This window comes from Rhincodon typus, chromosome 16 (assembly GCF_021869965.1).
Source record: "Rhincodon typus isolate 14 chromosome 16, sRhiTyp1.1, whole genome shotgun sequence".
NCBI lineage: Eukaryota > Metazoa > Chordata > Chondrichthyes > Orectolobiformes > Rhincodontidae > Rhincodon > Rhincodon typus.
Window position 1 is genome coordinate 48,992,076 of NC_063347.1, and position 24,001 is coordinate 49,016,076.

At 39.7% G+C, this 24,001-nt stretch overlaps 1 protein-coding gene across 1 annotated transcript in view; it reads left to right on the plus strand.

Annotated features, from left to right (window-relative positions):
• The first annotated feature begins 3,633 nt into the window (after nt 1–3,633).
• LOC109931684 (protein bassoon-like) overlaps nt 3,634–24,001 on the plus strand; it is a 430,268-nt gene continuing 409,900 nt past the window's right edge. The window contains exon 1 of the mRNA XM_048606748.1: nt 3,634–3,939. Within this exon, the coding sequence (XP_048462705.1) occupies nt 3,634–3,939 (306 nt within the window). The remainder of the gene's footprint in view (nt 3,940–24,001) is intronic.

A 24,001-nucleotide genomic window follows, 5' to 3' on the forward strand; every position in this document is an offset into this window, starting at 1 on the left:
GGAATACTCCAGACTTGCTGGATGGGTGTAGCTCTGCAACACTCAAGCAGCTTGACACCATCCAGGACAACGCAGCATGTTTGATTGGCAACACATCCACAAACATCGACACCCTCCAACGCCCCTCGCTCAGTAGCAGCATTGTTTACGATCTACAAAATGCACTGCAGAAGTTCACCAAAAACCCTTAGACAACACCTCCCAAACCCACAGCCAGTTCTATCCAGAGGGACAAAGGCAGCAGATACATGGGAACACCATGAACTACAAGTTCTGTCCAAGTCACCCACCATCCTGACTTTGAAATATATCGCCATTCCTTCATTATCGCTGTGTCAGAGTCTTGGAATTCCCTTCCTAAGGGCATTGTGGGTCAACCCACAGCATGTGGACTGCAGCAGATCAAGCAGGCAGGTCATCGCTGCCTCAAGGGCAACTGGGAATGCCCATGTCCTGTGTATGACTTGGGGAAAAAAAAGAGCTGGGGAGATGCCCATACTAACCATGCGATTAAGAAATTACTTCCATGCTTTCATGTTCACTATTTAAGTTTTGAGAACACATTGTATGAATTCTTACATGAAACTTTGAGAAATGTTTGGCTTGGAATGGATGTAGCAATAATTATTATATTTGTGGTTTGAGGAAAGGCATACAAATTGAGATTTTTCTTTCTGAAAATGTTGGTTAAGTGATAATCTTCTGGAGAGCTGTAAAAAGTTGGTCAGTTGATTGACAAGCAGCAAATTGGAGTGCTAGACTACAGGTAATCACTAGTCAGACAAAAGCAATTAGAACTTTTTCCTCCCTGGAAACTTAGAATAACATAGTCTCTGCTTGTCATCAGTATTCTGTAATGCAAAATGAAGCTGAATAATTTGAAAAGAAAGAATTAAATGAATATTTATGAGAGAAAGGCAGATGAAATTAGAATTCCGCATTCAGAGGAAAAAGAGCTGAACTCAAGAGTTGAGGTGAGAATGATAACTCTGAACATCAAGACAGCATTTGACTGAGTGTAGTATCAAGGAACTGTAGCAAAACTGGAGTCAAAGAGAATTAAGGAAAACTCTCCACTCATTTGAGTCATACATAGCACAAAGGAAGATGATTATGATTATTGGAAGCCAGTCATCTCAGTTACAGGACATCACTGCAGGAGTTCCTCAAAGTGGTAACCTAGGTCTTATTGCTTCATCAATGACATTTCTTGCATCATAAGGTTGCAAAGGGAGTTGTTCACTACTGGTTTACCCCATTTGTGACCTCCTCAGATCCTGAAGCATTCCGTGTCCATACACAGCAAGATGTGGGCAGCCTACAGGCATGGTCTGTTAAGTGGCAAAAAATATTCATGTCATACAAGTGGCAGGCAATGGGCGTCTCCAATAATAGGGATTTTAACCATATCTCTTTAAAATTCAACATCATTAGCATCGCTGAATTTTCTAGTACCAACATCCTGTGTGTTACCATAGACTATGAACTGGACTGGACAAACTACATAAAATCTTGTGGCTACAAAAATGGGTCAGAGGTTGGGAATTCCTTGGCAAGCACCTTTTTCACCTCCTGACTCTCCAAAGCTGTTCACCATCGACAAGGTGCACGTGTGATAGAATGTTCGCTACTTTCTGGGATGGATGCATTATGTATTGATAATGTCATTTTGAACAGGTATATCTGAGAGAGGTAGATTGGTGAAGATTGTAACAAGTATACTTTTCCCTTTTTCTTGTTCCCTCAATTCCTACTGCAAGTCCAGTTTAACAGTTGTGTCGAATAAGAATTGTGCCAGCTTGGTCAATAGTGGAGCTATTGAGCTGCTCTTGGTGATGTACATTGTAGCCTTCATAGTGCAGCATATGTTCTGTGTGCCTGAAGTGTTTTAGCCTGTTAGTGTTCTACATGGAGGAGTATGGATCAGCAGCTGAGATAGACAGTATTAGGTGTAATTCAGCAGGAGGATTCCTCGTTCATGTTTAACCTGGTGCCATGAGACATCATGTGGTCTGGACACAATCCTGAAGTTCCCAGAGCAATGCCCCCCCCACCACCCCCACCACCCCAACACACACACACACACACACACACACAGACAGTGGACCACTGTGCCACCTCCTGGATTGTGTTGTCCAGGTGGTTCATCATGGCATACTTAAGCATGGTGGTACCTGGAACATTATTAATATATATGATTTGGTGAGCATGTCTAAATCATAGCTAGTCTGCGAGGTATCTCTTCTAATTTTGGCACAAGCTCTTGCATGTTGATGAGGGGGACTTTTCAAGGTCAACAGGACTCACTGTGTCACTGTTGATGGCACCCTGTCCTTTGATATTACAGTTTTAGAATCCTTTATCTTAAAATCTGGAACCAACTGTTTTTCCAATAAAGAGATTTTTTGTTTTTTCGGATGTGATAGGATACTCTTACTCTATAGTTTGGGTCTGTTTGGGCCCTTTGGGTAAAAAAAAAACTTTGTTTGGCCTGAATGACCCTGAAAGCAAAGTTCTTTTCCAAAATGCCTGAACTAAGTGCGTCTACCTGTCTATTCAGGTCAGCTCTCAAAAAGACCTTTGGTTTTTAGGTTTCTTTCGGTTTTCAGATGTGTGCATAAAAGATGCTCAACATTTACATTCACCCTTTGTTGTGTCTTTGATGTCAGTTTCCCTCTGACATCATGATAAAAATTCCAACAAGAGTTACTTGTTAAGAATTGCATATCGGAATGTAGTCAGTTTTGCCACCAGCCTTCCCTGCGACATTGTCTATGTGTCACAACAGCCGGTGGTCAAATCCAAGACAACCACTTGCGTCATGAGGACATGGTTGGATGTCGATTTCCCTGCCTAAGATTGATACTGAAAGTAGATGGGAACCAAGTGCAAAGCTTTATCTTCACAAGATGTAAATAATGGGCTGACACTTTTCAATTTACTCCAGTTGATTAGTTCAATGATATTTACAGAGCAGGGTGTTGACTACGTGTAGAAAGAGACTACTTAGCCCATTGTGCTTGTGCCAGGTCTTTGAAAGAGATATAGAACTAGTCCCAGTGCCACAAAAGAGGCAAAGAGCATTAGTGGTGGCCAATTAGCTATTAGTTCATAAATTTCATTTTTTGGTATTCTTGCATTTTTAAGTCATTGACATCAATTACTGTTTATGTCACTGGGATGGAAATGCTTGTTGGATTCTTTCCAAGTAGTTAATTTGTATAACGTAATTTTGACCTTGAAATAATTATGCTTATTTCATAGTATTTAGATTCTTATATTAGCTCTTCCTTTTCAAAATGTCAGTGGTAAAATTAATGAGAGGGGCAATATTGTTTAAGTTTTAACTCCTGAATCAGATTTTAATTCTTACTCTAAAACTACTTGAACACAATTATTTTCAAAAGTATGTACATGCAACATCTGTCAAGGATAGCTGTTTTATGGCACAAATTCTGTTTTTCTTTCTTTTTGAGCCATTTGTGTTAAAGCCTGAATAGTGGTGGTATTTAGACTGAGATCTCCGTTTCATTTTGTAGTGCAAGACCACACCAGAGGGAGCACCTTGGTCAGCCTGATGCAAAGGTTGAGACCCTCCAGCAGACTATTCCCAGCAATGAAAGTGCAAGAAGAATGCAGAATCAAGGTTGTTCAACACAGCAAAACCCGCAACAAGAACAAAGGAGGAATCTCCAAGCTGACACAAGTACAAAACGAGGAGAAAGGTCCCATTCTGCATCCCCAGACAAGGGCAGTGCTCCAACTTCTCCTTATTCAGTACCACAGATAGCTCCGTTGCCCAGCAGTACTCTATGTCCTATTTGTGCAACAACCGAGCTGAACTCTTATCCAAAACAGCCAAACTTCAACACTTGTACTCAATGTCGATCGGTAGTGTGCAAGCAGTGTGGATTTAATCCTAATCCTCACATTACAGAGGTAAACTTTTATTCCTTCTCTGAACTTGTACCATTTTTACAAGAGGATTTAAGATGGCTCATTTGCTTATTTAATTTCTTGATTAGAATAGTTATGAAAAGGGATATTTAAACCTGATTCATCTCGTAGCATTTTCAGGTCGTAAGAGTGCTCGATATCCTATAATTTTTCCATACTTTTGAACAAAAGAAATTGAGGTCAGAAGAGAAAATGTTCCTGTACTGATGATTGTGTTATGCAGGTTGATAGTTTAGCAGTATTTAAAATTGAACTCAGTCAGAATTTGAGAAGGAAGAATTCAAGGGAATGCAGGAAAAATAAACAAAAGCTGAAGTTGAAGGTTCAGTGAGGATCTAGCTGAGGTATGATAGTCTTATCTAGTGCTGTTTGTATGATTCTATACTATATGCAAGAAGAGAATTTTATTGCTTTTAGTAGGAAGTATATTTGATTTATTAATCACTGAAACCTTGGGATCATTTTTACAATAATTACTTTAGATTGAAAAGAACTGTCTAACCAGTAATATGGAATAATACAGGGATGCTTCTTTAAGTTACCTGAAGAAAAACTTATTAATGCAGTCAGGTTCAAGAAATTAGACAATGTACATTCCTCTGCCAGACTTGACAAATTTGGTTTGTACATCATGTATGTTTAGGTAAGTATTATTTTACCTTCTGTCACAAAAGTTGTTGAATATTTGTGGATATTGTGCCTGGTCTTCAAAAGGTAAGAAGGTTGAATTCTAGGTGCTCTAATTGTTGTATTTCTGAAAGGTTTTATTGTTTCATCTATAACATGCAATAAAAATCAAATCTGCTGTTCATCAAAGGTAAAACTATAATTATTCTGTGTCTTTTTCCCTGGTTTTAACTTCAACACTGTGCTGTATATGAGACCATCCTGACACGTAAGCCCTCAAAATTCCTTCTGTATATCTGTGTATCTCCTTCGTTGGACATTGACAAAAAAAAAGTACAACTGGTAATTCATTTCTTGCTGCCTAACAGATTTTTGATACATACAAAATAGCAATCACATTTGCCCCCATGAAGTTCATGTGAAGTGCTTTGGTATTTTTCTAATGTATGATGAGACACCTTATAAATACAATTTGTTTTCTTTTATAGTCAAATTAAAAGGAAACCTGTTCTAATATCATTTCCAATGCCAGTAGGAAAAATGCAAAATCTCTAAGTGCAGTAGATCATTTTTGGATACTACTCTTCCCATTCACTTTATCCAGAACTCTTGTTTTAGTTGGATAATGAACTTGTTTGTTGGAACTTCTTTGCTTAGCTAGTTGACACCATGCACTGAACCACCAGCCTCACTCTGTTGGCTTAGTGGTAGAGAAGCTTTGAAAGCTTTAGACTGAAACAAAATTAATTATCATTTGGAAATAATGGATGATTGGATGACAGGTCAAAACAAATGACTGCCTTCAACAACTTTCTCCACTATTTCACCAATGTGGCTGGCTTAGTTGTGCATTTGGACTTTCAAAAGATGTTTGATAAAAGTCATAAGGAGTAGACTTGTTGGAAAGAGTGAAATTTATGTAATTAAAGGGGAAGAGGCATGCTGGATACAAAATTGACTTACAGAAAGCAGATAGTAGGGATGAATGATTAATTGTTTTTCAGACTGGACGAAAGTATATGATTCATATGTTGACCACTGTTCTGGATATGTTGATGACCTAGAATTAGGTATGATGCACATAATTTCAATGTTTGCAACTCATATGAAACTTGGAATTGTCAAAAAAGGAGCATTGCAGGAGTATATGGGCTAATGAAATAAGGATTACATTTGAGGTTTAATGCAGAGAACTGTAAAGTGATACATTTTGGCAGGTAGATGCAGATGAAGCAGCCTGAATTAATTGATATAATTTCAAAGAGGGTGTAAGAGTAGAGAGACCTGAGAATATGTATGTACAAATCATTGAAGGTGGCAGGACAAGTTGAGAAGGCTGTAAGGAAAGATTATTGATTATGAGGGTTTTATACATATAAATATCTTATGCATAATCTTTTGGGCTCCATCTGGAATTTATTGTCCAGTTCTGCACACCATAATTCAGAAAGGATGACAACTTCTAGGCAAATTTGCAGTGGATATTTCCTGGAATGATACCAGAGGTACAGGATTTTAATTAAGTGGAGAGATGAGAGTATTTTTGGACTGCTTTTCCGAGAAAGTGAAGTGGAGATTTTATGAAGGTATTCAGAATAGTGAAGGGTTTTGATAAAGTAAATAAAGAGAAACTACAATGTGTAGTTTATGGAGTAGTAGCTTTACTGACATCGATTTAAGATAATTAGCAAAATAATCAAGCAAAGTGTGAATTTTTCTTAACAAAACAGTATATGATCTGAAGTGCGCTGCCTGAAATGATGGTGGCAGCATTTTCAAGAATAACCTTTGAGAGGAAAATTGGATAAAAACTTAAAAAGAATCACAAGAGCATGTGAATGAAGGGGAGAGTGAAATGAATTGGATAGCTTTCAAATAACCAGGCGTTATGGATGAATGGTGTCTTTCTGTGCTGAATTATTTTGTGTGATATCACATCTTTTCAACTTTGTACTTGTGTTTTAACAGTTGAAATAAACTGAGGATTATATCTAAATCAGATTATTGAATACAAACACTACACTACAATTTGAAAACTTTGACTCTCTTAAATTGAGTATGTCATACTTTTAAAATTGCTACCAAGAGGTTCTTGAAGTAACTGGCACCAAATATGATGTTTTCTCTGGGCTGCATGTTGTCAATCACAGAGGGTTAAACTGAACTGCATGTTGCTTTAAGTTGTGTCATATTTGATAAGTTGTGTTAAACTGCTTGTAGCATTCACTGAGATTTACAACTTCAAAGCTGAATAGTGAAATATGACATAGAATGGAATACAATTCTAAAGGGGGTGTATATTTATGGTGGAGGTATGCTCAGTTTTACACAGATCTGTGAAGTGATAGGACTAATAAAGCGTATTCCTTGACTTCATTAATAGGAGCAGAGAATACAAGAGCGGGGAGTTGAAGTTGAACTTGTACATGTCATTTGTTAGACCTCAGTTGGATGACAGGAAAGATGTGAATACGTTGGAGATAGTACAGAAGCGATGGACAAGAATGTTTCCAGGAATGAGAAACTTCAGTTATGAGGATAGATTGAAGATATTAGGACTGTGGTCCTTGGAAATAAGAAGGCTGAGAGGAGATTTGAATGAGGTTTTTCAAAATCATGAGTGGGCTGGATAGAGTAGATGATGAGAAACAGTTCATGCTCTTAAAAGAAAAAGAATAGGTGGCATAGATTTGGAATGATATGCAAAAGAAGCAAGGGTCATGCGAGAAAAAAACTTTTTTTCAAAAAGCAAATGCTTTGCCAGAAATATGGTGGAGGCAGGTTCAATAATGGCATTCAAGAGGACATTGGATTATTATTTGTATAAAATGGTGTGTAATGATATGGGGAAAAGGCAGTGGACTGACACTAGGTAATACAACCAGTGCAGGCACAATGGGTTGAGTAGCCTCCTTGAGTTCCACAACAATTCTGCGATTCTGTAAATCGAAACAAAAGTCAATTAAGTCTAACTAGAATTTCCCTCACCATGATAATTTAGAAGAATCACTTGGAAGGGTTTAAGTCTTACTTCCTGGAACGCCAAATAAAACATGATACTATCTATAGAATCTAAAGGTTAGATTGTTCCATTCCTTAAATTTTGACTGAACTCTGATTTTGGGGTGGTGAAGGATTGAAAACATGGAAACTATGAAATAAAAACTGAGCAACTAGCATATTATAAACATTCAGGACATTGTCTGCAGTTTTTCAGAGGAATTTCTCTCTTTGCTTCGAATGAGGGTGCATATGGTCTTTAACCTGTAGAACTAAAGGTGCGTTACTTTGAGGTTGTAGACATACTCGCTGAGTTGGTGGGTTTGGTTGCAAATGTTTCATTACCCTGCTAGGTAACATTGTCAGTGCGCCTCCAGTGAAATGTTGGTGTTCACTCCCGCTTATTATTTATATGCCTCGGTTTGTTGGGGTGTTTGGTACCATTTCCAGTTCTGTTTCTCAGTGGTTTGTACACCAGGTCTAATTCAATGTGTTTGTTGGTGGAGTTCTGGTTAGAATGCCAGTGTAATATACAAAATGCCATGCAAGGACTGTGAGAAACATGACATCGGCCAAACCGGAAGGAAATTGACAATATGTATATATGAACACCAACTAGCCACCAAGAGACATGACCAATTCTCACTGGCCTCACTACACACGGACAGCGAGGGACACAAATTCGACTGGGACACCACAGCCATTATCGCACAAGCTAAACAAAGACACGCCAGGGAATTCCTGGAGGCCTGGTAATCTAACCGGAACTCCATCAACAACTATATTGAATTAAACCCGGTGTACTACCTCTGAGAAACAGAACCGGAAATGGTACCAAACATCCCAACAAACTGAGGCATATAAATAACAAGTGGAACAGAACACCGACGCTTCACTGGAGGCGCGCTGACAGTACCTAGCAGGGTGATGAAATGTTTGCAACCAAACCCACTGGCTCGGTGAGCATGTCTACAACCTCATCCACAACCCAAGCTACAAATCTTCTCGAAAACTTTAAAGTGCCTTATTTTATTGTACAATATTTGCAGCGAGTGGTACTACAAAATGTAATTCAAAACGTTTATAATATAATTGATTGGACATAATAGCTTATCTTGAATATTTTTAGAGTCATAGTCATAGATGTACAGCACGAAAATGGATCCTTCGGTCCAACTTGTCCATTTGTTGGGATTGTACTATAGGCCCCCCAGTAGTAAGAGGAAAATTGTGAATCAAAAATGTAGGGAGATCTCAGACATGTAACAATGGGGGATTTTAATTTTCTAGACATTGACTGGGGTTACCATCGTGTTAAATGTTTGGGTAGTGAATAATTTGTCAAACGTGTTCAAGAAAATTTTCTTTATCAATATGTGGATGCTCCTACTAGAGTAGGAGCTCAACTAGACCTTCTTTTAGACAATAAGGCAGGGCAATTGAATCAAGTAAAAGTGGGAGAACACTTTGGGTCTAGTGATCATAATTCTATTCATTTCAAAATGGTTATGGAAAAGGATAAGTGTTCCATAAAAGTTAAAACTTTTAATTGGTACGGGACAAAAACTTTCAAAAGTTGATTGCAGTAGAGTGTTCGCAGGTAAAAGGACATCTGACAAGTGGGAGGCATTTAAGAATGTGATGATGAGAGTTCAGAGGCACTATGATCCTGCTAGAGTGAAGGGTAAGGCTGATAACATTAAGGAACAATGGATGAATAAAGATTTTGAGGTTCTAGTCAAGAATAACAAAGAACCTTATTTTAGACTGAGACAACTTGATTTAATTGACTCTCTTAATCAATATGAAGTGTGCAGGGGCATTCATAAGAAAGAAATCTGGAAGGCAAAGAGTGAATATGAGATAGCATTGGCAGACAAGGTTAAGGATAATCCAAAGAGATTCAACAAAAACATTAAAAGCAAGAGGGTAACTAGAGAGATGTTAGAGCCCCTTAAAGATGAAGGAGGTTGTCTTTGTGTTGAGACTCAGGAGATAGGAGTGATACTAATGAATATTTCTCATCAGTTTTTGCTGTGGAGAAAAAAACTGGAGTCTAGGGAATGCAGAGAAATAAAACTTTGATGTTTTAAAGACAGTTCACATTTGAAGAGGAAGTTCGGGAGGTCTTAGAGAGTATAAAGGTGGATAAATCTCCAGGACCTGATCTAACGTATCCCAGACTGTTGTGAGAAGTAAGGGGGAAATTACAAGAGCCCTTGAAGAAATATTTCCATCATCTATAACTACGGGTGAGGAGCCTGATGACTGGAAGTTTGCTAATGTTGTACCTTTGTTTAAGAAACATTGTAAGGAGAAACCAGGGAACTATAGACCTTTGAGTCTGACTTTGGTTGTGGGTAAGTCGTTGGAGGTGATTATAAAAGATAGGATTTATGGACATTTAGAGAGGCAAAAAATGATTAGGGATAGTCAGCATGGTTTGTGTGAGGAAAATCGTATCTCACAAACTTGATTTGAGTTTTCTGAGGAAGTTACCAATAAAATTGATGATGGCAGAGCAGTAGACGTTGTTTGTTTGGATTTTAGTGAAGCCTTTGACAAGGTTCCGCTTGGGAGACTAATTAGTAAATTTGGGTCACATGGGATTCAAGGTGAGCTTGCCAATGGGATACATAATTGGCTTAATAGCAGGAGACAGAGAGACAGAGGGTTGGTTTTCCGACTGGAGACCTGTGACCAACAGTGTTCCACAGAGATCAATTTTGGGTCCTCTTTTGTTTGTTATTTATATGAATGATTTGGATGAGAATATAGAAGGCATCGTTAGTAAGTTTGCGGACGATGCCTGTAGGAGTGTTTTTCCTGACCAGGGACAAGGACTCAGGAGGCAGGCAAGTGGAAGTGTTTATTAAAGCAGAAGCAGGTTTATGCAGGGAGAGAGCCAAAGGATCTTCCCTGAATGTGGCTTTAGAGGATAGAACAATGACACATCTTCTGCTTTTACAAAGAAATACAATATTTTTATATATCTTGTGTTACAATAATCAAACGCAACATATTCACAGTCCTTCGCCTTAATCCAAACACCCAAGCCTGTGGGACACCTAATCAGTGATGGGCACTTCTGTAGACAGCCACAGGTTCCGATGATCTTATGGTATTAGCTAGACATAATAATCTGTAGGCCTTAGGATCTTTCTGTGCAACCTATTAATTCGCGTTCCAAAAGTTTAATGGCTATTCTCCTTCAGGTCTTTCTTAGGCTTGTTTATTTGTAAGTACAGCCTGAATTCTATCAACCATTGTGTTTGGTGCTGTCTTTTATTAAATTAAGTTACTTCTTTTATTTTCCCATTGTCCCAATTATGTAATGTAAAAATAAAAAGTCAGTTAGTTTCAAGTAATTGCTACAAGGTTAACTTGTGTTATAAAGTTAATTATAAGCGTAATATTATACAACTACTTCTACTGTCAGCATTTTGTAATTTGTGGGTTGTGAGCGATTGTTCAGGGCATAAGAGAAGGCATTTCCTAAGGCTGGTTAACCTTCACATCTAAGCTTAAATGTTTTTTAAGACTTGTATTATATTCTGCTTATGTATTGAAACCAACTTCTATGTTTAGAGCATTTTTAGAAGAAACTGTTTAATATTGCAGGTAGCTGATATTATTCATTTACTGGTACAATCACCCTTTCATTAAAAAGGCTAGAATTGGTCATTTACCTGTTCTAAGGCATCCTTTTATCAGAACTGTCTCGATGGGAACATACACCATTCTTTAACTGACCTTCTAGTAATTCTGTTCAAAGGTACCATTATATTCCACTGTGTGAGCAGCCTGCTTAGTTTTGCTTAGCTTCTGCCTGCCATCCTGTAAGCAGGCATGGGCTGCTTAGTGTGGTCAGGTACAAGTCACTTTACTTAGCCTGGTACAGGTCACACCTACAATACCAAAATTGGAAGCATAATAGACAGCAAAGAAAGTTTTCTACAGTTACAAAAGGATCTTGATCAAATGGGTCAATGGGCTGTAAAATGGCAGATAGAATTCCACCTGGATAAGTGTGAGGTGTTGCATTTTGGTACAACAAGAAAGGGTAGGGCTTATACAATTAATGGTAGGGCCTTGGGTAGTGTTGTAGAACAGAGGGACCCGGGGTGCAGGTACGTAATTCTTTGAAGTTTGCATCACATAGACAGGGTAGTTAAAAAGGCATTTGGCAGATTTGTGTTTAGTGCTGGTTGAGGTTGTACAGGACATTGTGAGGCCTCTACTGGAATACTGTGTCCAGTTCTGATCGGCCAATTATAGGAAGGATATTATCAAGCTGGAGACGATTCAGAAGAGATTTACCAGGATGTTGCTGCGTATGGAAGGTTTGAGTTATAAAGAAAGGCTGGATAGGCTGGGACTTTTTTCACTGGAGCGTAGGAGGTTGTGAGGTGACCTTACAGAGGTTTATGAAATAATGAGAGGTATAGATAGAATTAATGGTAGTAGTCCTTTCCCTAGAATGGGGGATTTCTAGACTAGGGGGCACAATTTTAAGGTGAGAGAAGAGAGATTTAAAAAAGACATGAGAGGCAAATCTTTTGCGGAGAGGGTGGGTTTGCATGTGGAATGAATTTCCTGAGGAAGTGGTGGATGCAGGTACAATTACAACGTTCAAAAGACATTTAGATAGGTACATAAATAGGAAAGGTTTGGAGATTATGGGCCAGGAGTAGGCAGGTGGGACTAGCTTAGTTTGGAATTATGTTCAGCATGGACTGGTTGGACTGAAGGGTCTGTTTCCATCCTGTATTTCTCTATGACTAGATAGCCTAAATTAATCTAGTTCCATTTGCCGGCATTTGGCCCATATCCCTCTAAACCCTTCCCATTCATATACCCATCCAGATGCTTTTTATATGTTTTAATTGTACCCGCCTCCACCACTTCCTCAGGCAGCTCATTCCAAACACAGGAATACTTTTCAACTATAACATTGTTACTGCTGTCACCAGTGTTTTTTGCTTTGCAAAGAACAAGGTCCTTGAATGGAAAACTTTGTAAGGGGTCAAGATGACCCAATTTATGGGTGTAAAGAACTATATTGATTTTGAATACAATCAGAACCACAAAGTAACAGCCTCTACCTGCTCTCACTTTCTCTGAAACATTTCTCATCAAAATTTAAAAGTTGAAACACACTGGAAGGTCTCATCGCTGCAAGTGTAGGGTTCTTCAAGAAGAAGAATGTATCCAGATCACTTCTCCAGAAAGAAAGAGACTTCAACAAACCACGACTGATCCAGGGAGAGACTCCAGTGCCAACAGGTTGTATGAAAAGTGATATGGCTGCAGACTACCAGTTGGGACAATGTCTGAATAAATCTTCTTTTCTGAATTTATCTGTTACTTGGCCAGAATAGTTTATATGGCTTTCAAATCAGTTTTGCTACCCACTTACATTTGAGCATTTCACGTTTTATTTCCAACCTCCTGTGCTTGTCTGTTTTAGCTAGGTGATTTTTTTTTTCAAAGACTTTGATCCTTCTGATTTCTTGTCTTCAATCTGGACTTTGTTATTTGGACAATTTATGTACCAATTCATCAACATTAGCAGATAAAGAATAATTCAAATGTTTTTAAGTTATTTATTTTCAATGCAAATCACACTTTTCATCTTTATCAGAATACAATTCCACAAACAGCAAAACTAATGGCCATCCCTTTCCATCCTGGAAGCTGTTCCCAGAAACATCTAAGCTAAGGTAAAGGTAGGTACAGAGGAATGCAAAGTTGGTCAAATACTACTAATGTTAATTTGGCTCAGCAAGTTTAGTGAATGACTGTGTAATGTAGACTGAGAAATTCTATTCATGAAATTCGTGGTCAGTGTTATTTGTATTTTTGTTTAATCAACCTGTGCAGACAGGTTATGACACATCTCTGAAGCAGGTGGGGTTTGAACGCAGGCCTTTTTGTTGCGATGTTACCAATGTGCCACAAATAAACCTATGGTGAGTGTTATTAGCTGATTTCAGCTAGTGCTTGTGAATCAGGTACTATAAATTTCCTATGTCTTCCCTCTAGGGTAGGAAACAGGAAAACCCTTATTTCTGATCCAGCAACCCCTGCTGAATGAGGTATACTATTACATGAGAACTGTGGCTCAGTTTGATGCCAACTGAGACTGGATCCTTTGCTTATTTTGTTATCTGGACTTGGGCATGACCAGTTGTTGGTCATGCAAAATATTTGAATTAAATTTAATCTGTGGAAGTATCCTCTAACAAAAATCTAATTCCTTCAAAATGTGAGAAAATTAAAAGAGGAGAGGAAACAAGTATAAAGCACTATATACAGTTGAGTTAATTTTAAATATTATAAAAATATTTTGAATAAGAATTATTATGCATTTACATTAAGGGCACCAGATAAGATGTGTTCATATACACAGATGAATTCAAGTGCAGATCAAATATAAGACTTCCATTGGCACTTTGTGTATAATTTTGCTTATTGAATGCTCCACATGTTTCATTCTATGGCAGGTTTATTGCTGTTGTCACTTTTCTCTAAGGGTGATTTTATTTTATGCAACAGAAGTGCATTCATTTTAGTTTCTTATGCATGCATCACGTGCCTAGTAACGGATGCCTCGAGGTCAAGATCTGCTAACCAGTAATTGCATAATTTCATTCTTCTTGTCTCACAAGGTTTACATTTTCCACTGTGCTGTCTACATATTTCCAGCAGCCCTTGCGTAAGCACATGGGAGATCTGTAATAACATGGAAAACCCTGAGTTGGCCACCATTTAAAAGGGGAAGAGTTATTTTATTTGTTATGCTACTTCAATAGCGTCGTATAGTTATCTATTTTGAAGTGACAGAATTTGAATTGCTCAGTTCTTGAAGAGGCGATACATTTTAGTGTTGTTTGCCAATGAATATTTCTTGAATTGCTGTCTGTTTAGATCATTGACTTTTGAGAATTTTTTTGGAGTGCAGACACTTTGTTATTTTAATGATAATGACATGGCCCTCACAAATAAGCAACCTCTGTAAGATGGTGGTTTTGAGGGATAAAATAGGTTCACACTTTTCTAATTAGTCAGTATTGATTCCTTCCTATTTAGGACAAAGGTCTACGAACACCACGTATCTTGACTTCGCTCTGCAAAGATCACTTTCTCCATATCCCAAATCAGAATTCTTATTAAAAGAATCTAATTAAGTACGGTTTTTGCTGTTAAGTCATGTTCACCAGGATCTAGATTTGTGTAGCCTGAATTGTTTCATTTGAAAACCTTTTAGGAATGCAGGCAAGTGCCCTGTTTAATATGACTTTGTATCATCTGATTACACAGACACACATATATTGTTGTATCAATACACACATCAGTTATTATCAGTAACATCGACATTTGGGAAATCAGACAGTGCTTCAGAATGAGTTTCCAGTCATATGCATTGATAACAATGTGAGGATGTTGAGGTTGAGATTGAGCTAGGTAACATTGGCGTCACCCTGTCTAGAAAGTCAAAGAATGTTCATGGGGGCAAACTTCCCACCAACAAGTTAAGTTTACTTACTTGGAATACCATTCCTGTTGGCAAAAGCAACAATGTGTGGCAGTGAAAAAGTTCTGTTTTAATGTTGTCTCACTGGTGTGATATTGCTGTCCATTATATAGTTGGTAGAATGTAACAGCAGTGTGAACATTCACACGAATTTTTTTTGAAGGGTTCTAGACTAAATTGTTGTAATCTCAATGCAATGCTACATTGTTATTAGAACCTGCCTTTTTCCTGAGAGTGGTTTTCACCTTTTTGCAAATTTTCCCTTTGATACTTTCAGAATCAGCATTATCTGTAACTGCCTAATATGTGCAGATGTAAATAAAGGAGTGCTATAGTACAAAAGCAATTAAAGTAGCAAGCAGCCTTGGGGATGATACATGTGTAATATTCATAGCCTGATATACTTGAGACTGGTATCTCAACGTACAGGTAGCAGTATTGGTGTAAAGCACAAGATAAAGTTTGGTGGCATTTAGGGAAAAAGTCTCCAGAGACAGATATGAGGTTAAAACAGAGTTCAGGGGCTGAAAACAGAAGACAGTGAAGCTCGAATAAGACATTAAAAGTTTTGTAAGATGAAGCTGAGTAAAAAGCAGAAAGACTCCAAAGGCAGGTCAAAACCTGGGGCATCACAGCAAAAAGACTCTAAAGGCAGAGAAAATGAAGCTTTGAAAACTTTGAAACTACTGTGAACTGAGAACACTCTATGAGGAAAAACACAGAACTGGAAAACTTGGACAGTAAGAAAGTAAAGCACAAATACTCACCCAGTTCATTCAGGCATGATGGACTTTAGGGATGACAGTTTTGGTAGAAACAAACACAAAATTGCTGGAAAAGTTCAGCAGGCCTGGTAGCATCTGTGAAGAAAAAAAAGAGTTAATGTTTCAGGTCCGGTGATCCTTTCACAGAACTGTTTTGGTAGAACCTTATTCCTCATTGTCTTGGCCATTTGATGACACAGAAGGCACACAATAAAGCCAGAAGTGGGAGCTCTGGAAGTGGAAGTTTCAACATGATATAGCGGCATCAGACTTGCACATAAAGGAGCTGCTCCATCAAGGCAGCATGTTTTTCTATGCTGTGGGTCCAATAGCTCACGATCTGGAAAGACAAAGTGTGGAAGAAAGTGTGACCGAGTATGGTGCATTGACCAAAGGATTCAATTTGTGCTTTAACTTCAAAACAAATTTAGTGATAGATTGGGTGATATTTCATTAGTAATCTCAGCATTTGGGAGATTCAGAAGCTTTATAATTGATTTATGTTGTCTAGCAGGATATTTCCAATACAGAGCTTTGAAGGATGAATTAATTAGAGGTCAAATGGTAACTGGGGTAAGGAAAGTTGTGAGACTTCATTTGATTCAAGGAAGATTTACATTTGGAAAAGGCAATCAAATTTCATACATTTTTGAAATTGGGCCCTGATATTGGTCAGTGTGTGAAGAAGCAAGGAAACAGTGGAAGTTCCTGTAACATGGTCGGATGGGTATGTTCCAAGATGATACCCTCACACGAGTGAACCAAAATGCCAGAAGAGTGGCAATGAACATTCTTGACCATGTTAGGTCACGTGCAATGTAGCTGGAAACAGAATGACAACCACATTGACTGTCTGGCACAGGAAGCACAGTGCTCCAGTTGGCATACTTCAGAAAATATTTCAAGTACATTCTTCACTTCAAAAGCTAAGCAAAGTTCCTGTAAAAGGAACATTTCCAGAGAATTGGAAATCATGTAACAAGAAGGATGTTCAAGAACTTCATAACAAGAGTTGAGGACAACATTCCTAAGGGAAGTTGACAGTCAAAATAAATTCTTGACTATCGACTTGATGGTATAGGGCATTGAAACAGAATTTAAGCTCAACACAGGAGCAGCTGTTTCATTGTTGACAGACAGTTTGATATACTTGAAGTATGTGAAAGTCAGACAACTAATAAAATGCTCCAAGGTGTAGGAGGCACATATTCAGATGTGTTGATAAATTAACACAAAGCTTAGTAATAAATGATGGATGTCAGTGAAACATGATATATACCGAGGAATCAGAATAACTCATTGTTGAGCACAAATATATGTATTTTTCTAGGGCTCTTTGAGAGATTGGAAAAGTACCTCAGAATAAAGATGGGAGAGGATTTCCAAAGCTATGCAAAGATGGCATTATTCTGCAGGAAGATGCTAAATCCATCTGTTTGTATACTGCGAGGAAAAGTCCTTATCCTCTGAAGAGAAAAGTAATATCTCAGTTAGAAAGTGTGATTGAAAGCTGGGAAATATTGCCAACACCAAGACAATGATGCTGACGGCTCGGGAGTGTTCCCAAGACACATGGAGAATGAACATAGAACATAGAACATAGAACATTACAATGCAGTACAGGCCCTTCGGCCCTCGATGTTGCGTCGACCTGTGAAACCAATCTGAAGCCCATCTAACCTACACTATTCCATTACATGAATAATGAAGAATATGAATGGATCTCATTCAATTACACAAACAAGTAAGGAGGGAAATCCATTCTATATGATCAATCAATTATAATTTCATGAAATTGGCAGCAAGCCACTTTTTTTTTGTAAAATTGGATGCTAGCAGTGGTTTTCTGCAAGATACCCTTCAGACTAAGAGTCAAAATTGCTTATGACACTTATTACATCATTCAGTTGGTATTGCTTCAACTGTCTACAATTTGATTTCCTCATACTAGATATTTTCCAGAGGGAAATCCTGGGAAAGTAACAGCAAACGACTTGTCCTCTAGAAGATCTTCTAGTGCATCATCAAATGAAGAAGGAACATGACCAGAGGGTCAGGAATATTTCGAAGGCACAACAGAACGCAGGCTTTAGAATAAATGAGAAATGACAGTTCTCTTAAATAACAGTTACATTTCCAGGAAATATTTTCAAAGAACAAGGCAACAAAGTTGATTTAAGGAAGACTAGTCATTAGTTAATTTCAGGTTCTGAAATGTATAATTGATGTACCTATGCTTCTTAAATGATGAATCAAGTGGAAAGCTAGCCAATTTTACTAAGGCTGTGATAGTGTCATTGACATAAAGGCCAGGAATACTATTAGAGCCATAGCTTTTGAAAGCATTAAAGAGAAATTACTTTTCACTGATGTCTTAGAACATTACAATTCCTGCCTATTCTCTATAGTAGCCACAGATGCATTGTCCACAGGATTAGCAGATCTTATTCAAGTGCATACTAATGGAACAAGAAATCTGATCTGTTTTAAAACCTGGACAAGAATTGAACAGAGAACCATAGTGAAGGAGGGGTTGACAGTTGCATGGGGTGTGAAAGGTTCACAGACTGACTCATTGGACTGAAATTCAAGGTTTAGATGGACCGTGCACCTTTAGTAACATTATTGGGATTGAAAGAAATTTTAAAAATGCCTCTTTAATACCGAGATTCTGGCTTAGTTTGATGAAATATGACTGTGGCGTAATTTATGTTCCAGGCAAGGTGCCAATAATGGCACATGCATTCTAATGTGCAGCAGTGGGCCATGCAGAAAAAGGCGAACCTATTTTGTCGAAGTCGTAAAGTTTTATTCTAAATAACATGACCAGCAACTAAGGGCAAAGTCAGACAACTTTATGCTGTCTGTCAGAATTTTGAACTGCACAAAGTCAGTTATCTTTTCCTGCAAGCATAGACAAAATATAGTCCAGCAGACCAAGTGCTGAAAAGTTATCATGAGTCATAGAAGACTTGCTAATAACATCAATAATTGGCAAACAACCTTACAATGATCATTACCAAAGTCAGTATGAAGAGAAATCCTGTGGGAACTTAGATGGGCATTTAGGTATCGCAAAGCGTACAGGAAGAGCACAACAGTTAGTGTGGTGATTAGATATTTCAAGTGACGTTGAGGATTGCATTTTGTCATGTCAAATGTGTGCTGTACGTAGCCAAGTGCTGACAAAGTCAATGATTTAATCAAAAATTTTGCAAAAGCCAAAGGAAAGCAACAGATTTGTTAGATTTTAGAGGGAAGATGGATTTAATCCTAGTCAACTATTATTCAACATAGATTGAAGTAGCAAGACATAATTCAACCGTAGTGCACTCAGTGATCACAGCATTGGAAAAAATCTTTATGAAACACTATTTTTGGGAACTATTAGTATCAGAAAATAGGCTTCAACTCATAATGTTTCTGTGCCACGACCTGGGTCCAGAAGACTGTTGGGTTGAAAGTGCAAGGACATGTTTTATTTAGAGGCTTTTACAAACAACAATCTGATAAATTCAGTCAGTGTTGGCTAGATTTGAACCCTCATCCCAGAGATAAGAGGCCACTGTATTGAATATTATGTGCCACTCAGTAGTGCCCCTCACCTAAAGCCCTGCAACACTACCAAAAGCTCCCCAAAAGAAAACACATTTCTAAGATGGTGCATGCATATTGAATCGATAATTTGTAACAAAGTATCGACATACCAATGAGAGAAACAATACAGTATGGAGCCAGAGGAACACAGAAGGCCAGACAGCATCAGAGGAGCAGGAAAGTTGACGTTTCGAGTCGGGACCCTCCTTCAGTAATGGAGAGGGGGAAGGGGACTGGGAAATAAATAGAGAGAAGAGGAGTGGGGCTGGGGAAGGTAGATGGGATGGGGAAAGGTGAGTGCAGGTAGGGAGTAGTGAGGATTGGTCAGTGGGATGGGAGGGGTGAATAGGTGGAGAGAAGACGGACAGGTGTGTCAGGTCAAGGAGACGAAGATGAGAGGGAGGCTTGGGATGAGGCCAGGGGTGGGAAGATTTTAAAACTGGTGAATTCCATGATTAGGCCATTGGGCTGTAGGCACCTGAGGCGGAATATGAGGTGTTGCTCCTCAAGTATACGGTGGTGTCATTGTGACACTGGAGGAAGCCCAGGATGGACATGTCACCCAGGGAGTGGGAGGGGGAGTTAAAATGGTTGGCAACTGGAAGGTGCTGTCGTTTGTCACAAACAGAGCACAGATGTTCTGCAAAACGGTCTCCAAGTCTATGCTTAGTCTCACCGATGTAAAGGAGGCCACATCGGGAGCAGCAGATACAGTAGACCAAGTTGATGGATGTGCAGGTGAACCCCTATCTGATATGGAAGGTCTGTTTTGTGCCTCGAATGGAGGTGAGGGGGGGTGGAGGTGTAGGGGCAGGTGTAGCACTTCCTGCGGTTGCAGGGAAAGGTGCTGGGTGTGGTGGGGTTAGTGAGGAGTGTAGAGCAGATGAGGGAGTCATGGAGACAGCAGTCTCTATGAAAGGCAGATAGGGGTGGGGAGGGAAATATCTCTTTGATTGTGGGATCGGATTATAGGTGGCGTAAGTGGCGGAGAATGATACATTGGATATGGAGGTTGGTGGGAACAAGGGGGATTCTGTCTTTATTTTTGCTGAGGGGAGGGGATATGAGGGCAGAAATGCGGGAAATGCAAGAGTGGTTGAGGGCATTTTTGATTACTGGAGGGGGGGATGTTATGGTCTTTGAAATAGGAGGACATCTGGGATGTGCAGGAGTGGAACACCCCATCTTGGGAGCAGACATGGCAGAGATGGAAGAATTGGGAGTATGGGAATTCATTCTTGCAGGAGGGTGGGTGAGAGGAAGTGTAGAAAAGGTATCTGTGGGAGTCGGTGGGCTTGAAATAGATGTCAGTTTTGAGGCGGTCACCAGAGATGGAGACATAGAGTTCCAGGAAGGAGAGGGAGGTATTGGAGATGGTCCAGGTGAATTTGAGGTTGGTATGGAAGGTGTCAGTAAAGTTGATGAACTTTTCAAACTCCTTGTGGGAACATGAAGCGGCGCCGATACAGTCATCGATGTAACGGAGGAAGAAGTGGGGGATAGTGACAATGTAGCACTAGAGGGACTGTTCCACATATCATACGAAGAGGCAGGCATAGCTTGGGCCCATGCGGGTGCCCATGGCCACCCCCTTAGTCTGTAGGAAGTGGGAGGAGTTGAAGGAGAAGATGTTAAGGGTAAGGATGAGTTCTGTGAAGCGGATAAGGGTGTTGGTGGAGGGGGACTTGTTGGGCCTGCGGGAGAGGAAGAAGCGGAGGACTTTTAGGCCATCTGCATGGGGAATGCAAGTGTACAGGGATTGGATGTCCACAGTGAAGATGAGGTGTTGGGGGCCAGGGAATTGGAAATCTTGGAGGAGATGGAGGATGTGGATAGTGTCCTGGAAGTAGGTGGGGAGTTCCTGCCCCAGGGAGGAGAAAACAGAGCCAAGGTAAGCAGAAATGAGTTCAGTGGGGTAGGAACAGACCACGACAATGGGTCGGCTGGGACCATCAGCTTTGTGGATTTTGGGAAGGAGATAGACACGGGCGGTGCAGGGTTTGGGAATGATGAGGTTGGAGGTGATAGGTGGGAGGTCACCTGAGATGATGAGGTTCTGAATGGTCTGGGAGACGATGGTTTGGTGGTCAGGGGTGGGGTCAAAATCGAGGGGGCAGTAGGAGGAGGTGTCAGAGAGTTGGTGCCGGGCCTCGGCGATGTAAAGGTCAGTGTGCCGTACCACAACTGCGCCACCCTTGACCGCGGGTTTAATGGTGATGTTCGGGTTGGAGCAGAGGGACCGGGAAGGCTGCGTGTTCCGTGGGAGAGAGGTTGGAGTGAGTGAGAGGGGTAGAGAGATTCAGGCGATTGATGTCGCGACGGCAGTTGGAAATGAAGAGGTCGAGGGAGGGTAAGAGGTCGTGGGGTGGTGTCCAGGAGGATGGGGTGTGTTGGAGGTGGGAGAGGGTGTCTGTAGATGGTGGGTTAGACTCCCGGTTAAAGAAATAGGCATGGAGGTGGAGGCAGTGGAAAAAGTGTTCAACATCCAAATGTGAACAGTATTCATTGATGTGTGGGCAGAAGGGAATGAAGGTGAGTCCTTTGTTGAGGAGTGACTGTTCGTCTTCAAAGAGTGGGAGGTCTGGGGGGATGTTGAAGATCTGGCAGGACTTGGGGCTGGGGCTAGCTGTAGAGTTGATTACAGAGCTGGAACTGGATGTGGAGGTGGAGTTAGTGACATTGTTGGTGTCAGCAGTGTCATCGTCGGGGCAAGTGATGTCAGCGGGAGCAGTGATATCAGCATCAGTGGTGTCGTTGTCAGTGTCATCGGTGGAAGTAGCGATGACGTAATTTGACATGTTCAACGTCAATTTTCTTCACGAGTGCAGGATACTGTAGAACATGTGATGGTGTTTGGTGGTCTGAAGCCCATGCCACTTAGTGCTTTTTGTGCAATGAGCAGGCTCAGAGTGGTTGATGGAGCTGGAGCCATTCTTGGTTGTTGCAACTCAGAGGAAATTGTCCAGGCTTGGGAGAATGGCGGAAAAGTTATTGCAGCAAAGACGAGGAGACATCAGCTTTTTTGATCATCCCAAGATTAGAACTTTTACAATCAGGGTACCTGGAATGCCCTTGAAGTTTGTTGGGAGCACATCAGACAGCCATGGACACATATGAAAACATGCCTAATGTGATTAAGGTCTGTTGAAGAAGAGAAGGTGATAGTGCTGTAGCTGGATGTGGGATAGAAGTTAGATCCAAGAGCACAGTTTAGAAGGAGCTGCAAAAGTCTGCATTTTTGGTGAAATATATACCCACGGACTCATTCGAGTAAAGCTACTTTGGATGGAAATTGCTGCTTTAAAGCCACAAAGGTAAAAAAGAGTTTGGAATTATACCTAGGTGAATCAGAGCTTTGGAGAATGTTGTGTTAGAATTAGTGCTTGCTATATGATGAGTGGACTGTTCAGTAAATCTAGGAGATCTATCTTTTCTCTATGTATTATTCAATGTGTAACTCATGCTGTACATTGATTGCGATTTGCTTGTTCTTTCCTGTTTAAATATGTTGATTTTGGTTTAATTGTTGAAGTGAAGAAAAGGAGTAGCTTGCATCTATCTAACACTCCAAATGTGAAATCCAGGCTGTTTCACAAATAGTTTTAAGGAAAGGGGTGCTAAGAAAGGAAGAAAAGAAAGTTTTGTCTTTGGTTCAAAGTGTTTCAGCTACACAGCAGAGACATGTGCATAGGTCTAAGGGTAGCACTTCAGAGTGTTATAAAGAAAAGTCTGTGTTAATGTCATCTCTCTCTGAAATAATGCAAAATTAAAGCTGACTCTACCTGGTCATGGTGGTATTCAACGAAGAGCAGAGTCAATCTGCCTGGTTTAGAATTTAAACAATGTTTGGCAGTTAACTTGTCAATCTGCATTAATGGGTATGTTCTCCGTGGCAACACTTCTATCAATCAAAATTCACTTACAAACCCTTTGTGAAGCTTCCAATCAATCAAAGACAAGAATACATCCTGATCTGAGTTTTTACAATGTTTTACATTATTTTATACTGTCCTCTGCAGATTGGAACTTATTATTGACTCAGTTGTTTGCAAAGTATTGCTTCTTGGCATTTTTTTAGAACGAGTGCTTCCATACTAACTTAGAATCACACAATTGACACAAAATAAAATGATTGCGGGCCTTACTAATATGGAAAGCTACAGAATTCATAGTTACAGCATTGTTGTGATAATGGCAACCATGGGTCCCGGATATTTAACTTCCATCATCTGATTTTAGTATTTGAGAACTTGATAGACTAAATGAGGACAAATGCTGACCTAAATTGGCTGCAATGACCAACTGACCAAAGATTGAGGCAAGCCCAGGGAACTTACGTAGAATACATTAAACCAGCTGCTTTGAAATTACCATTTCATCGAAAGATCTTGATGCTAAACCAGTATTAAGAAATTCTCATTCTGTTCCATTCACATTGGAATCATAAGTCCACATATTGGGGGATTAAATATTTCCTGTGGAGTGTACAGCTTGGGAAAACAAGGGAATAGACAAATGA